The sequence below is a fragment of the Mytilus californianus genome, unplaced genomic scaffold, assembly GCF_021869535.1.
Source record: "Mytilus californianus isolate M0D057914Y unplaced genomic scaffold, xbMytCali1.0.p SCAF_36, whole genome shotgun sequence".
Classification (NCBI taxonomy): Eukaryota; Metazoa; Mollusca; class Bivalvia; order Mytilida; family Mytilidae; genus Mytilus; species Mytilus californianus.
This window is the reverse complement of record NW_026262686.1, coordinates 668,684-686,779: the sequence shown is the minus strand read 5'-3', so window position 1 is coordinate 686,779 and position 18,096 is coordinate 668,684. Positions and strand designations below refer to the sequence as shown.

Genomic DNA, 18,096 nt, shown 5'->3' with positions numbered 1-18,096 from the left:
GGCGAGACATTTCAGCGTGTGCACTCTTGATATAATGTTCCATGTTTACCAGCTACTTTGGAATACTGAGTGCATTAAATGATGTTTTTATTTACAGGAGTTGATATTATGTTCCGTGTTTACCTGCTACTTTGGAATACTGAGTGCATTTTCTCCGAACTTTGCCTGGTTGTTGATTCTAAGGGGACTGGTGGGTTTTGGTATAGGTGGCGCTCCTCAATCGTAAGTATTTACTTCTGTAATTATGTCAGGTTGTTTATTGTCCCCTGCACAACGCATTGTGGGGGACATAAAAATACCGGGCGTCCGTCCGTTGGTTCTTGTAGGCAATCTCACATATACAATTCTTGCCAGAATTTTATGAAACTCATATCATAGTTTTATATCAGCAATGTCTTTAACCAGTTCGAAAATCAGTGCCAACCAATTTTTTTTGAAAGATTTCTGCCCCTTGAAAACATTAATTATATGGAAACTTGCATTGTTAGTGCTCTCATGTGTACAATTCTTGCCTGAATTTATGAAACTTATATCTTAGGTTTATATCAGCAATGTCTTTAACGACTTATCAATGCAGATCAATTATTTTTCAAAGAGTTATGCCCCTTGCATTGGTAACATTCATTATATGGAAAATTGCATTGTAAGCGCTCTCATGTGTACAATTCTTGCCAGAATTTTATGAAACTTATATCATAGTTTTTTATCAGCAATGTCTTTAACCAGTTTTGAAAATCAGTGCTGATCACTTATTTTTAAAACAGTTATGCCCCTTGGAAACATTGATTATATTGAAAATTGCATTGTAAGTGCTCTCGTATATACAATTTTTGCCTGATTTTTATAAAATTCATTTCAAAAGTATATATAACAGCAATGTCTCAGACAATTTCAAAAATAAGTGCCAATCAAATATTTTTAATAAGGGATCATAGATTTATTCTTACGAGGAAGCTCCGAGCATGCTCGGAGGATGCTCAGAGCTTTTTAAGTAGGCTCTTCTCAGCAGTTTATGTGACAATAATTATCATGATCTATTAAGATGTCAATCAAATCTATAGCACTTCTATAATAAGGAAAGTAAAGCATTATAGAGGAAGCTCAATTAACACCTGTGTAAACATCTGGTATATTCAAATACATTTTGCATGAAATTTACAAAACTATAAAATAGATTAGAAATTCTTCAACAGTACTGGGAAATGCTTGGAAAGAAATGTCGTCTCCACAAAAAGTAAAAGTCATTAAAATATTTTCTTATTATATTGAATAACCATTCTTTTTTAATAATAAAAAAAATTCTTAAATTTTATAATTAGATTATATAATTTAGATATAGTTAATACTATATAATATGCTACATAAAAGTCATCAAGGCACAAACAACAGTCAGGGGGCGATACTAAACAAGTAAATTTTTTTTTAGTTACTTATAATTTTTTTCGTTTTTAAAAATTATTTAATAACTCAATAGTTATTTTAAATGTCAATAGTAGCATGGACTAAATGTAGTTTTTAAAAATTTTATATAATTTTATTAAATAAAATTAAGTATTTATCAAATGTGAGATGAGTATAGAGATAAAAGGTTACTTTAAAAATGAGGACAAAATTATTACTTTTATAAATTATTTTATACATCTTTGAAAAACTTGGCACTTATAATTATTTATGGAACATATGTTATTCTTTTAGATTACACATTATAAATAACTTCAAGTCTTAATTAAATCACAAGGTTCCATCTATTTATATTTGTCTACCATTAAGATTTTAAAGGAAAATGGTATTTTAATAGTCCCAAGAGGACAATCTTTGACCCAGAAGCGTGGCTCAGAAAGTCAATTAGTGTTTCAGGAGGATTAGTTTTATATTTCATGGGAAAAATAACCAGATGTCTGTGAAAATTTGATAAAGCTATTAAAACCTGTATGAATGGACACATATAAAAATAATATTAACATAAGTTACTTATACATGAAATAGAAGTAATATATGATATAGCATTGTTTTTAACATAAATTGCATAGGTAATTTTGAAAAATAATTGTTTAAGTAATGCCCCTAACTAAACAATGGTAATATGTTTTTTTTTTTATATATATAAAATAGCAAACTTAGTTCTTTTATAAAAAATTATGGCTACTTTAGGAAAAGTTGTAATTCATTATTGGAAGGCTGGTTTGATATCACCATTGTTTTTCCCCTAGTACGTCTCTGTTTTATTGACTTTTTTTTTAATTGTGTAGAATTCATCTTTGTTTCAAATAAAGAGATATTTGGCATGAGTAAAGTTTTATCCTGTCAATTACTGCAGGGAAAATTTAACATAAAATTGTTTTTCCCCCATAAGTCTTTGTTTAATTTGCCTTTTTTTTATTAAATGTGATGAATTTATCTATGTTTTAAATAAAGAAATACTCTACATGAGTGAAGTTTTATCCTGTCCAGTACTACAGTGAAAATACAACATAACTTTTCATTGCAGATAAGATATTAAACGTCACCAGAAGTTAACCAATTCCTCTCCCCCTTTTTTTTCCTGTTTACCAGCTTTAGTAGCAATGTCCCCTTAAATTTCCAAAATATTTTATAGCAACACCAATAGAATTTTTTATTGCTTTGAAACACCCAAGATACATGTTAACAACCCAAAAAAAAACTTTCTGCAATAAAATGCAGGGTTAATTTCCAACAACTGTCAAATTAAATGGAATATAAAAAAAAATCAACCATTTCTGGCTTGAAACTGAATGTACTATATTTTGGTGGTATTACACCTGAAAGAATTTTGACAATATAACAGAGTAAAATAAACGGACTTTAGTTCAGCAATCCTCTATTTCCTTTTCTTGAATGACTTTTTAATATATATAAACAACTTCTATCAAAAGGAAAGTAAAGCAATGTAGAGGAAGCTCAGTTAACACCTGTATGTAGAAAGTCTTTTTATATAGGCCTTTATCAGTACATACTATCAATATAAAACAGATCCTAAAAATATAAATATATATACTAAAAATTTTTTCTATAAGATTCAAACTAGTTATTTTTTTTTCTTTTTAGCTTTCATGAGTATAATTATAAAAAAAAAACATAAATCAAAGTTAGTAAGAATTTCAGGCATAATTATGTTCATTAGTATAGGACATTGTGGCAGTTGTTTGGAGTTGAATTAATTATTTTTTGCTTGTTTTATGTTATTTAATATTCAATTCATACAAGTCACTCTGCAGTCTGTCCAATAATACTGTTTAGAAATCTGTGTAGGCGCAAAACATTATTATAAAAGGTTTATATCACAGCATGATACATTATATAAACATTATAGTTTGAGGGAATAACCCATTTTACAGTTTCAGTAGGGATAATTATCTTAGAGCATCCTCTTTTATGCTCCATATTAAATATTTTGTTAATATTAAAATGCTGTATGCTGTTAAATAAAAAACATCTTCAACAATAATAATTGATTCCAATTTTAAATACAGTTATAAAAAAATAAGATAGAAACAGATGATATTGGATTATTTTATATATGGTAGATAAATAATAATTTAACCCCTAAACTAAAGTGGTATAGTCGTGACTACCTATTGTCATGTTCCTACAGTCATGAGAGTCGTATGCTGAATCAAAAATGCTTTTAAGCAAACCAAATTGAACTATAATTACTATACATCTTTAAATATTTGTAAGTGAGGGACCTAGAATATATAAGTCAAGTCTGCAAATTATTCAAGAAAATTGCCTGTTCTCTAGGCCTCAAACACTAAAACTTCTAAATTCCATTTTCCTAACTTGAAATAAATTATTACAAGAATTTTTAACTGCAGTTATAATACATAGTATAAAATAACAGTATGTTTTAAACTGGTATTCAATTGACTTAAAGCATTAGGGTAATGAATCAAAATTCTAAATTTTAAGCAGACAGCAAAATAGATTGTGTAAATGACTTCTCAATTTTATGATGATTTGCTCTTCTGTTCACATTTATAAATAGCGAAAGGAGGTTTATATGAAATGGAAATCTTGTAATTATCATTCAGGGATATCAAATGTAATTATGACTTTCTGCATTTTGATTAAGCTTAAAAGAGATACTTGAAAAAATAAGTTGACATTTTTTATACAAATCAATGTAATGAAGAACTAGAATTTAAAATAAAAGACAAAAGGGATTCCAGAACAAAGTATAATTTTTTGTTGTAAAGTTTTTGATCCACTGAATCCATTTAATTATCATAAAAACAAAATCAAAAAATTTATTCAAGAAATAGATATAGAGGATTGCTGAAGTAAAATCAATTTATCATAATTATTATATTGTGAACAGTCTTTCAACCCAGCCTGTGAATTACAACTTTTTCCCAAAGTAGCCATCATTTTCTATTAAAGAACTAAAGTTTGCTGTTGCATATAAAGTTTAACAAATGATTATAAATCTACTACCATAGTTTTTGTCTTTGGTGACTTTTATGTTTAATTTTATGTAGTATAAATTTAATTAAGCTATATTTATATTTTAAATATAAAATTTGAGTATTTTTTTTTGTATTGAAAAAGAATGATTATAAATAAGAAAATATTTTAAAAACATTATCTTCCTGTGAAGACTTGATATTTCTTGCCAAGCATTGTACAGTTCTATTGAAGAATTTCTTATCTATTTTATAGTTTTGTAAAATTTCATTCAAGATTTATTTGAATAGACCAGATGTTTTAATACACAGGTGTTAATTGAGCTTCCTCTATAATGCTCTATCTTCCTTATTATAGAAGTGCTATAGATTTGATTGACATCTTAATGGATCATGATAATTATTATCACATAAACTGCTGAGAAGAGCCTACTAAAAAAGCTCCGAGCATCCTCCGAGCATGCTCCGAGCTTCCTCGTAAGAATAAATCTATGATCCCTAAGTTTCCCTTGAAAATATTAAATATATCGGAAATTGCTCTCAAGTCTTCAACTCTCTAGTAAGATAATTTTAAAAAGTTTAAAAGAACAAAAACAAATTTTATTAAGATATTGTCCTTGTGACAGAACAGATAAAATATGTGAAACGCGGGGGACATTGGAACTCTGTTCTTTTATCATTTTAAGGGGACTGGTAGTGAGAGCGTACTCTTCTAGACTTAATTTCGATGATGTTTTCATAGATGGTTAGTGGATTTGATTGTTCTTCAAAATCTACCAACTTTCAGAAGAGAATAAGTATTTTTATGCCCCCGCCATAGCAGAGGGGGCATTAAGTTTTACACTTGTCTGTCTGTACGTCCATCTGTCAGTACGTTCGTACGTCCCAAAATTATATCCGTTCTGTAACTTTAGTTTGCCTCAACCAAATGTTATGAAACTTATGCACAATGCTTATTACCACAAAACTCCGATCAAATTTGAATTTTGATGGCATCACTTTTACCGTTCTAGATTTATGCTCCTTTACAAAAGGAAAAATTGCTGAATTTTTCAGTCCTGTTCTCTAACTTAAGTTTGCCTCAACCAAATGTTATGAAACTTATACACAATGCTTATTACCACAAAACTCAGATCATGTACAAATTTGGGTAGCGTCAATTTTACCCTTCTTGAGTTATGTCCCTTTATAATGTTATATGCAAGTGGGGGCATCATCTAAGTCCCATGGACACATTCCCCATTTATTATATAATATGTTACTCCCCTACAGTCCTCTTATCTCATGCAAAATTGATCTGCAATATTTTGGTAACTATGACCTACATTTTATGCTTCAGTGACTTTGGTTTACTTTTCTCGATTAACAAATACCTTTGTTAATCTATCTACAATATTTCAGTCTTTCAGGTCCTTTTGTGTAGAATGTTGGTCATCATTTGACCAGGATTTTACTGTGACTTGACTATAAGTGTTGCTCTCCACCTATTGCAGTTTATTCAAAATTCTGACCAAATTGCAATTTGTTTTATCAAACCAAACTGTTCAACTGATCAGAAATTTTAACAAACTGCTGTAGAAAACCACAGTCAAGTCGTGAAAGTGCAAGGTAGCAATTAGACTTTAATTCCACTTCATTGATATTATGAAAATGTTTATAAGAATTTCTATACATTCTTTTATTGTAATTGTCATTCCAAAGGTGATAGGTAGTACTGGTAATTTTTGAACTGCTAAAAAAATGTCAAGTCACAGTAAAAGATTTTTTTTATATCTGAAGATCTTTAATATTTAGGCTTTAATATAAGAAATTGCAAAGTATTGATATTATTAATTTTGATTGTTTTACAGAGTAACATTGTACGCAGAGTTTCTACCATCAGCATCAAGAGCAACCTGTGTAGTTTTAATAGAGGTATGTACCCTCTTAAGAATTATTGATTGTTTGGCAACAAAACAGATGCTTACAACTACATCATGTTGAGGGATTACATATTAAAAGAGCATAGAGCACAAACAAACAAAGAAAAGAGCTGATTCAAAGAAAACATTAAACAATGTACAAAATTTTACCAAGACACTATGCACTGGAGATTTGAGTTTCATTTCAAAACGTGATTCAAACAAATTCTCTACTGATTCTGAAGTATAGCCTTGTTTCACAAAAAGAAGCATGGTATTTGTGTCCTTATAAAAATTAGTTTACATTAGTAACTAAAGTAGGGTTGGCTGGTTCTTTAATGTACAGAGTTTAAAAAGTTAAGCAACTTACTTATATTTTAATGAAAAAACCTCAGTTAAAAGTTTCCAAAGTTCTGAAAATAAATGTTTAATTATTTTTGTTGTAAAGTAAAAAATATTCCTTATGGTTTGTTTTTTCTTTGTTTCATCAATCTATTTGTGTAATGTTATAGTGTTACTAACTTTCTGATTCTGTATTGGCCCATGTATTGGTTCAAGGTCTGCTGTATTTGTCCCAAGGGCCGTAGGGCAGAGGGCCAATACAGCTGACCGAGAATACAACAAAGCCCATAAATATATACATACATGTAGAAAGTAAGCTAACTGCCCCAACATGACAAAATGTGATGCAAATTTAAATGAAAACCCAACAGCTGTATTTATGTAAAAAAAAAACCAATAAATGAAAAATGAAATAGGATCTAGGCAGCAATCAATGACCACACTGAATTAAAGGCTCCTGACTTTGTGATATTGGCACATACAGAATGAGGTTTAGTTATATGAATCTAAGGATTTGTGTTTAATTGTTAGTCTTAGATAAGGAGCTTATTTTGAGGTAGCATCAGTATTAATTAACTTTGATGCTTACACTTAATAGGGCATTTTCGTTTTTTTGTTGTTGTAAATACACATATTTCAAGACTTTTTTTTATATTTTGCAAGGTATTTTTGGCTATAGGAGCTTTTTTTGAAGTATTATTTATTTTGACAGGTATTTTGGGCTATAGGAGCTTGTTTTTAAGTATTATTTATTTTGACAGGTATTTTAGGCTATAGGAGCTTGTTTTGAAGTAGTATTTATTATACCCCATGCAACGAGTTGCGGAGGGTATAATGTTTTTGACCCGTCCGTCCGTCTGTCCGTCCGTCAGTCCTATTTCTTGTCATCGCAACTCCTCTCAAACCACACAACAGAATTTCACAAAACCTTTTTAATTAATAAGGACATACTATGTAGTTGTGCATATCGACAGGAAATTACGATTCAATTTTTTTTCTAGGAGTTACGCCCCTTTGAACTTATTTACTTTAATGTACAACTGCAACAGTTTGTCATCGCAACTCCTCTCAAACCACACAACAGAATTTCATGAAACCTTTTCAGATAATAAGGACATACAACGTAGATGTGCATATCGACAGGAAATTACGATTCAATTTTTTTTTCAGGAGTTACGCCCCTTTGAACTTATTTGCCAAATATACTACTGCAACCTTTTGTCATCGTAACTCCTCTCAAACCACACAACAGAATTTCATGAAACCTTTTCAGATAATAAGGACATACTATGTAGATGTGCATATCGACAGGAAATTACGATTCAATTTTTTTCCAGGAAATACACCCCTTTGAACTTATTTGCCAAATATACTACTGCAACCTTTTGTCATCGCAACTCCTCTCAAACCACACAACAGAATTTCATGAAATCTTTTCAGATAATAAGGACATACAATGTAGATGTGCATATCGACAGGAAATTACGATTCATTTTTTTTTCTTAGTGTTACGCCCCTTTGAACTTATTTGCTTCAATGTACTTTTGCAAGAGTTTGTCATCACAACTCCTCTGAAACCACACAACAGAATTTCATGAAACTTTGTAGATAATAAGGACATACTATGTAGATTTCCATATTGACAGGAAATTATGATTCAATTTTTTTTTCTTACACTTATTTTATTTCTCCAATGACAATGTGGGGACGTGGGGTATGTGAGCGCGCTCACTAAGGTTCTTTAATTTTGACAGGTATTTTGGGCTATAGAAGCTTGTTTTGAAGTAGTATTTATTTTGACAGGTATTTTGGGCTATAGGAGCTTGTTTTGAAGTATTATTTATTTTTACTGGTATGTTGGGCTATAGGAGCTTGTTTTTTTAAGTATTATTTATTTTGGGCTATAGGAGCTTGTTTTAAAGTATTATTTATTTTACAGGTATTTTTGGATATAGGAGCTTGTTTTGGAGTATTATTTATTTTGACAGGTATTTTGGGTGATAGGAGCTTGTATCGAAGTATTATTTATTTTACAGGTATTTTGGGTGATAGGAGCTTGGATTGAAGTATTATTTATTTTGACAGGTATTTTGGGTGATAGGAGCTTGTATTGAAGTATTATTTATTTTGACAGGTATTTTGGGTGATAGGAGCTTGTATTGAAGTATTATTTATTTTACAGGTATTTTGGGCTATAGGAGCTTGTATTGAAGTATTATTTATTTTACAGGTATTTTGGGCTATAGGAGCTTGTATTGAAGTATTATTTATTTTGACAGGTATTTTGGGCTATAGGAGCTTGTTTTGAAGTATTATTAGCCTTAGCTGTGATGCCTACTCTAGGATGGAAATATTTACTAGGATTTTCAGCTATGCCTCTACTGCTATTTACAATCTGTTGTTATGTAAGTATGAATAAAAAGAGAAATAAGGTTTACAGCAAAACATTAACAGCCGTAACCTGTAAGTGATACCTGTCTTTGTTAGTCTGCATCATATACTGTGTTTAAATTGAGAACAAAAAACTTTAAACATGTTTGCTAGTGCCAAACCTTCCCCCTAACCTGGGACGGTGGTGTTTATTTTCACTAATTACACAATCAAGCTATAATAAAGTTAATATCCCCTTCTTTGGTATTCAATGTAGGAGAAACATTATAGACAGGAACAAGAAAAATGTGTAAATTAAGCCTCTGGATCAGGGGTGACCTAAAATAAATCATGAAAATTAATATCCACAAATATAAACCACTTTACAATACTTAGAATTCATTATTGTTAGTGGGTTCATTTTTGAGAAGATATCATGGGTACAAGTGAACTACAAATTTAAATGTTCAACAAATTAAAGATGTACTATAGGCTTTGATGCAAGGCTTCCAAAACGGTCATATACGCCGGACATTTGTATAATGTCCGGTAAAAGTCCGGCTGGGTAAAGCATGAAACAGTCATCTACTTTTTAGTTTTCAAGGCTTTAAGAGACGGTCATTTTAATATAATTCGTGATCTTTTTGACCGAACGTTTTGCCTTTTAAAAATAACAGCCACACATTTCCGGTCATAAAAGTGACATGATCATTAAGTACTATCAAAACAACCCCTACTTTAATACCTTCTCATTTTAATCAAGGCTAATTAGTTGTCGAGCAGCTGAAATTTATACCTGTTCAGGTGACAGGTAAACTATTTTGAACCGGACATTGATCGGTCTATTCAAAGCTATTTTCTTACATTTCAGAGGTTTGCATCTAATTAATTTAGTCAAAAAGATTTAAATTTTCAGAAATACGTTTACAAATATGATTTGATGAAAAAATTAAAAAGGTGAAAATGAAACATCGTCATAAACACGTTGTTTGTACTAGAGACATGTCTCTGTTTGAACTAGTACATGTGTGCGCATGTGCGCAGGTGTGAAATTTAATTATGCATCCTAATTCTTCAAAAAATGCTTAAATTGTCATTGATACCTTTATCTCACGTTTATTTCCATTATTTTCTTGAAGAAATAACGTAGAAGGAGCTACTTCCACTCTAACCCGAATAATTCAGTCGTTATATTTCACTGCTCTACGATGGCTACATTAACCTCGCGAGTGGGAGAGTCGATCACGGGGAGGGATTGAATTATTCGGGTTACTTCCACTCATTCATGCTTTGCAAACGTACACGGAATTTACGTATCCGTCTCTGGTCCATGTTTTACCATTGTCAAGATAACATCCGGTAAAAGATTTAAAAACGAAAGTAAAGTTTTTGACAACGTTATTTTGCACAAATAAAGAGTCTAAGGCAAATATAAGTACGCTGATGTAATTTATTGTTGCACACTTCGAATGATGCACTGCCAATTTAACAGTTTACGTCAGAACTTCAAATTTGAATCAAAGAAAGTTTAATATCGTTTTTTTTTATGCCAATCATTGGGATGGCCAACTCGGCAACTGATTACCATAATTGCCTTTTGTTTATTTAGTCTTAAGGGATTAAAATCGGGATAATATATAAAATGTCCGGCTGGCTAAAAATAATTTTGGAAGCCCTGCTTTGATGTAGACTTGGAAAATACAACGAAATCAAATATCCACCAATATTCAATTGTTCCTGAATCCATTTTAATTGGTACACATGAAAATCAAGTTATATGCATATGATACAATTTCCTCTTAGCTACAATATGTATTCTTTATTTTGTCATGAACTATATAAATGTTGCCCAATGCTACGATGACATGATTTTATGCATTGTTTACTTGTTTATTACAGTGGTTGCCAGAAAGTGCTCGTTATGATATAACACGAGGTCACACAGAGAAAGCTCTAGCAACTTTACAGAGAATTGCTAAAGAAAATAACAAACCAATGCCGTTAGGAAGACTTGTCGAGTCAAGTTCTAAGGTATAGTATTACTTCCTATAAAATGATGTGTACAAAAATTATTGCAAATATGATAAACTTGGATCTTTCATCATTATATAAATATATATCAATAAATAAAAAAATCACAATTTTATACGCCGGTTTATGGGATGTATTATGGTATAAAGGTCCGTCCTTCATCAACATGTCAGACAATAACTGAAAAACACTTTAACAAATTTTCATGAAACTTTGGTGAATTGTTTAAATCTATTGACGTAATCTCCCTTTTGATTTTTATAAATTTTAGATTTTACATTTCCGAGTTATGGGATTTTATTCATAAAAATGGGGGGACAATAACTCAGAAAAGCTCTGAGCAGTTTTCATTAAACTTTGGTGACTAGTTTATATCTATTAAATTAGCTCCCTTTAGTTTTTTTTATAAATTTCTGATATGACGTTGAGGAGTTATGGAACTTTGTTCATTGAAAAAGCGGAGGGCGTATCAATAGCTCAGGGTGCAGCTCTTTATTTGTTCTTGCTTACATTCTGTGCATCATTCAAGTGTGTCAATCCATTTCTAAGTCCTGTATCCAGTTGAAAGTTTGGTTGAAGGTACTTTACTGTGAAGTTGTGGTCAGATCAACTTGGAACATAGTACACATGTTCATTATGATATAAACATAGAACACATTAGTACACATGTTCATTATGATATAAACATAGAACACATTAGTACACATGTTCATTATGATATAAACATAGAACACATTAGTACACATGTTCATTATGATATAAACATAGAACACATGTTCATAATGATATAGACATAGTACACATGTTCATTATGATATAAACATAGTACACATGTTCATTATGATATAAACATAGTACACATGTTCATTATGATATAAACATAGTACACATGTTCATTATGATACAGACATAGTACACACGTTCATTATGATATAGACATAGTACATATGTTCATTATGAATGTTCATTATGATATAAATATAGTACACATGTTCATTATGATATAAACATAGTACACATGTTCATTATGATATAAACATAGTACACATGTTCATTAGGATATAGACATAGTACATGTGTTCATTATGATATAAACATAGTACACGTGTTCATTATGATATAAACATAGTACACACGTTCATTATGATATAGACATAGTACACATGTTCATTATGATGTAAACATAGTACACATGGTCATTATGATATAAACATAGTACACATGTTCATTATGATATAAACATAGTACACATGTTCATTAGGATATAGACATAGTACATGTGTTCATTATGATATAAACATAGTACACGTGTCATTATGATATAAACATAGAACACACGTTCATTATGATATAAACATAGTACACACATTGATTATGATATAAATATAGTACACGTGTTCATTAGGATATAGACATAGTACATGTGTTCATTATGATATAAACATAGTACACGTGTTCATTATGATATAAACATAGTACACATGTTCATTATGATATAAACATAGTACACATGTTCATTATGATATAGTACACATGTTCATTATGATATAAACATAGTACACATTTTCATTATGATATAAACATAGTACAAACGTTCATTATGATATAAACATAGTACATACGTTCATTATGATATAGACATAGTACACACGTTCATTATGATATAAACATAGTACACATGTTCATTATGATATAGTACACATGTTCATTATGATATAAACATAGTACACACGTTCATTATGATATAAACATAGTACACATGTTCATTATGATATAGTACACATGTTCATTATGATATAAACATAGTACACGTGTTCATTATGATATAAACATAGTACACATGTTCATTATGATATAAACATAGTACATATGTTCATTATGATATAAACATAGTACACATGTTCATTATGATATAAACATAGTACACACGTTCATTATGATATAAACATAGTACACACGTTCATTATGATAGAAACATAGTACACATGTTCATTACGATATAAACATAGTACACACGTTCATTATGATATAGACATAGTACACACGTTCATTATGATATAGACATAGTAAACATGTTCATTATGATATAAACATAGTACACACGTTCATTATGATAGAAACATAGTACACATGTTCATTATGATATAAACATAGTACACACGTTCATTATGATATAAACATAGTACATACGTTCATTATGATATAAACATAGTACACATGTTCATTATGATATAAAAATAGTACACACGTTCATTATGATATAAACATAGTACACACGTTCATTATGATATAAACATAGTACACACGTTCATTATGATATAAACATAATACAGACGTTCATTATGATATAGTACACATGTTCATTATGATATAAACATAGTACACACGTTCATTATGATATAAACATAATACAGACGTTCATTATGATATAGTACACATGTTCATTATGATATAAACATAGTACACAGGTTCATTATGATATAAACATAGTACACACGTTCATTATGATATAAACATAGTACACATGTTCATTATGATATAGTACACACGTTCATTATGATATAAACATAGTACACATGTTCATTATGATATAGTACACATGTTCATTATGATATAAACATAGTACACACGTTCATTATGATATAAACATAATACAGACGTTCATTATGATATAGTACACATGTTCATTATGATATAAACATAGTACACATGTTCATTATGATATAAACATAGTACACATGGTCATTATGATATAAACATAGTACACACGTTCATTATGATATAGTACACACGTTCATTATGATATAAACATAGTACACACGTTCATTATGATATAGACATAGTACACACGTTCATTATGATATAGACATAGTACACATGTTAATTATGATATAAACATAGTACACATGTTCATTATGATATAAACATAGTACACGTGTTCATTATGATATAAACATAGTACACACGTTCATTATGATATAGTACACACGTTCATTATGATATAAACATAGTACACACGTTCATTATGATATAGACATAGTACACACGTTCATTATGATATAGACATAGTACACATGTTAATTATGATATAAACATAGTACACATGTTCATTATGATATAAACATAGTACACGTGTTCATTATGATATAAACATAGTACACATGGTCATTATGATATAAACATAGTACACATGTTCATTATGATATAGACATAGTACACACGTTCATTATGATATAGACATAGTACACATGGTCATTATGATATAGACATAGTACACATGGTCATTATGATACAAACATAGTACAAATGTTCATTATGATATAAACATAGTACACATATTCATTATGATCTAAACATAGTACACATGGTCATTATGATATAGACATAGTACACATGTTCATTATGATATAAACATAGTACACATGTTCATTATGATATAAACATAGTACACATATTCATTATGATCTAAACATAGTACACATGGTCATTATGATATAGACATAGTACACATGTTCATTATGATACAAACATAGTACACATATTCATTATGATATAAACATAGTACACATGTTCATTATGATATAGACATAGTACACATGGTCATTATGATATAAACATAGTACACACGTTCATTATGATATAGACATAGTACACATGGTCATTATGATATAAACATAGTACACATGGTCATTATGATATAGACAGAGTACACATGTTCATTATGATACAAACATAGTACACATGTTCATTATGATATAGACAGAGTACACATGTTCATTATGATATAAACATAGTACACATGGTCTTTATGATATAGACATAGTACACATGATACAAACATAGTACACATGGTCATTATGGTATAAACATAGTACACACGTTCATTATGATATAAACATAGTACACATGGTCTTTATGATATAGACATAGTACACATGGTCATTATGATATAGACATAGTACACATGTTCATTATGATACAAACATAGTACACATGTTCATTATGATACAAACATAGTACACATGGTCATTATGATATAAACATAGTACACACGTTCATTATGATATAAACATAGTACACATGTTCATTATGATATAAACATAGTACACACGTTCATTATGATATAAACATAGTACACACGTTCATTATGATATAAAAATAGTACACGTGTTCATTATGATATAAACATAGTACACACGTTCATTATGATATAAACATAGTACATACGTTCATTATGATATAAACATAGTACACATGTTCATTATGATATAAACATAGTACACGTGTTCATTATGATATAAACATAGTACACATGGTCATTATGATATAAACATAGTACACATGTTCATTATGATATAGACATAGTACACACGTTCATTATGATATAGACATAGTACACATGGTCATTATGATATAGACATAGTACACATGGTCATTATGATACAAACATAGTACAAATGTTCATTATGATATAAACATAGTACACATATTCATTATGATCTAAACATAGTACACATGGTCATTATGATATAGACATAGTACACATGTTCATTATGATATAAACATAGTACACATGTTCATTATGATATAAACATAGTACACATATTCATTATGATCTAAACATAGTACACATGGTCATTATGATATAGACATAGTACACATGTTCATTATGATACAAACATAGTACACATATTCATTATGATATAAACATAGTACACATGTTCATTATGATATAGACATAGTACACATGGTCATTATGATATAAACATAGTACACATGGTCATTATGATATAGACAGAGTACACATGTTCATTATGATACAAACATAGTACACATGTTCATTATGATATAGACAGAGTACACATGTTCATTATGATATAAACATAGTACACATGGTCATTATGATATAGCCATAGTACACATATTCATTATGATATAAACATAGTACACATGGTCATTATGATATAGACATAGTACACATGTTCATTATGATACAAACATAGTACACATATTCATTATGATATAAACATAGTACACATGGTCATTATGATATAGACATAATTCACATGTTCATTATGGTATAAACATAGTACACATATTCATTATGATATAAACTGTTTATTAAATATGCCAAATTAGGGTTTTTTCTGTAGCAGGGGATGATGTCATATGGAGACATATTCTTGTTTGTCAATGAAGCAAGTGGTAGCACAGGTGCTTGACGAGATTTATTTTAATGTATGTATATATACTGAATACACTAACAAGGTTATGTTTCATCAAAAGGAATTGAAAAATATGGCCGTGTTTACACCACAAAATATACTATGAGTACAGACAAACTGATGTATTTAGGAAAGTTTTAAGGCATGACAGGACCTAGATATATAAAAGTTATATGTAGTCTATGTTTTAGAAAATAAAAACTTACCTGGATTTTGATGTGCATTTTTTACCAGTCTGCATAAGATAGCAAAATAAACAAACACATGAGTTTCATTTGATACGGTCCTCTCAGTTGCACAGTTTAAATCACCTATTGTTTGCAGATGTCTATCGTCCATCTATTTCCATTTAAATCAATACTACTCACAACATTTATTATATTAGGGGAGTTTCTCAAACCTCTTTCCCAACTTATTTTATTTTTGGCACCTTCTGCAGGAATGAAAAAAATATGAATAGCAAAATCCAGAAATGTTTATAACTTTCTGAAACTTAAAATGCATTTAAAATTCAATTATCTATTTCCTGCCATGCCTTTAAACTTTTTCAGGTGCACAGGTTTGTCTGTACTCAGCGTAAAATTTGTGGTGTAAATACGGCCATATTAGCCAAAAGGTTATGATGAATCTTAACAACTGGCATCCTCAGAAAAAATTTCCAGTAATAGTTCTTAGTAAACATTTTCGTAAATGGTTGATTGAACCTTCTCGTACTTTACTCTGTGAGTGGTAGTATACTTGCATGATATTGGGTGCAAATTCTTGTTTATTTTAAAACTAATATTATATTATCCAGGCTACCAACAGAGGAAGTATAAAGGATTTGTTCGCCTTAGAGTATAGAAAAACCACTTTAATGTTGTGGGTTATATGGTAACTATAATATATTGAGCTTATTATAAAACCATATCAAAACTGGTTAAATATTTATGTTTATAACTCTTTTTAAAACAAGGAAACATGAATTGGTGATGCACCTTTTTGTTATTTCTCCTCTCAAACTTCATATAATACTGATAAACTACGAATTTTGAAATAACAACCTTTTTTTGTGTTGAAATTTGCATCACATCCAGAACAAATTGTTTAAGTTAATTATTTCAGTATTTTTGTACAAGATTGATGTTGAATGTTATATATATATAAAGCAATGTAACCTATTGAATAGCAGGTTCTGAAAAAAGAATATATCAGCTGGAACTTATGACTTAAAAACGTTAACCCGTGACCTGTTCTAACCTGTTGAAATATTTTTATGTTATTTAGTTGCCTCAAAACTGATATCACACTTGCCACATTCTCATTAGTTTCACACAGACAATTGAGGGACAATTTTCCCAACCTTTACTTTGTAAAAAATCTATTTGAATTACTTTTGTCACATTTTTTCTGCTGTCAATCTATTGTTCTAACAATAGATTATTTTTCAAGAATCCATTTTCAACAGAATTTAATTTATACTCTAACTTTTAACTTGTAACTTACAAACTTTTTACCTCTCAAAAACATACAACACATTTGCATGGGATTCAAACTTGTAAACATTTTCTTCAATAATCACTACTAGTCACGTGGATTATTGTTTGCAATCCTCTATTTCTTATAAAGTCTCTAATACTTTATGTGTACCTGAATTCTTAATGAACCTTAACACTCTCTGATTGTTTATTTTCCATTTTAGGTTAGTGTCTGCATTTTCCTATTATGGTATTGTTTTAATGACCACACAGCTATTTGAGATATCAGACGGTTGCCATGGTAAGTTGGTACTTATTATATATGGTATTGTTTTAATTACGACAG

At 29.7% G+C, this 18,096-nt stretch overlaps 1 protein-coding gene across 1 annotated transcript in view; it reads left to right on the top strand.

The window, feature by feature from the left end:
• Positions 1-18,096, top strand: part of LOC127736753 (synaptic vesicle 2-related protein-like) — a 79,288-nt gene that overhangs the window by 30,820 nt on the left and 30,372 nt on the right. Inside the window, exons 6-11 of the mRNA XM_052247333.1 lie at positions 98-222; positions 6,275-6,338; positions 8,947-9,072; positions 10,937-11,068; positions 17,090-17,166; positions 17,975-18,051. Of these exons, the coding sequence (XP_052103293.1) occupies positions 98-222; positions 6,275-6,338; positions 8,947-9,072; positions 10,937-11,068; positions 17,090-17,166; positions 17,975-18,051 (601 nt within the window). The remainder of the gene's footprint in view (positions 1-97; positions 223-6,274; positions 6,339-8,946; positions 9,073-10,936; positions 11,069-17,089; positions 17,167-17,974; positions 18,052-18,096) is intronic.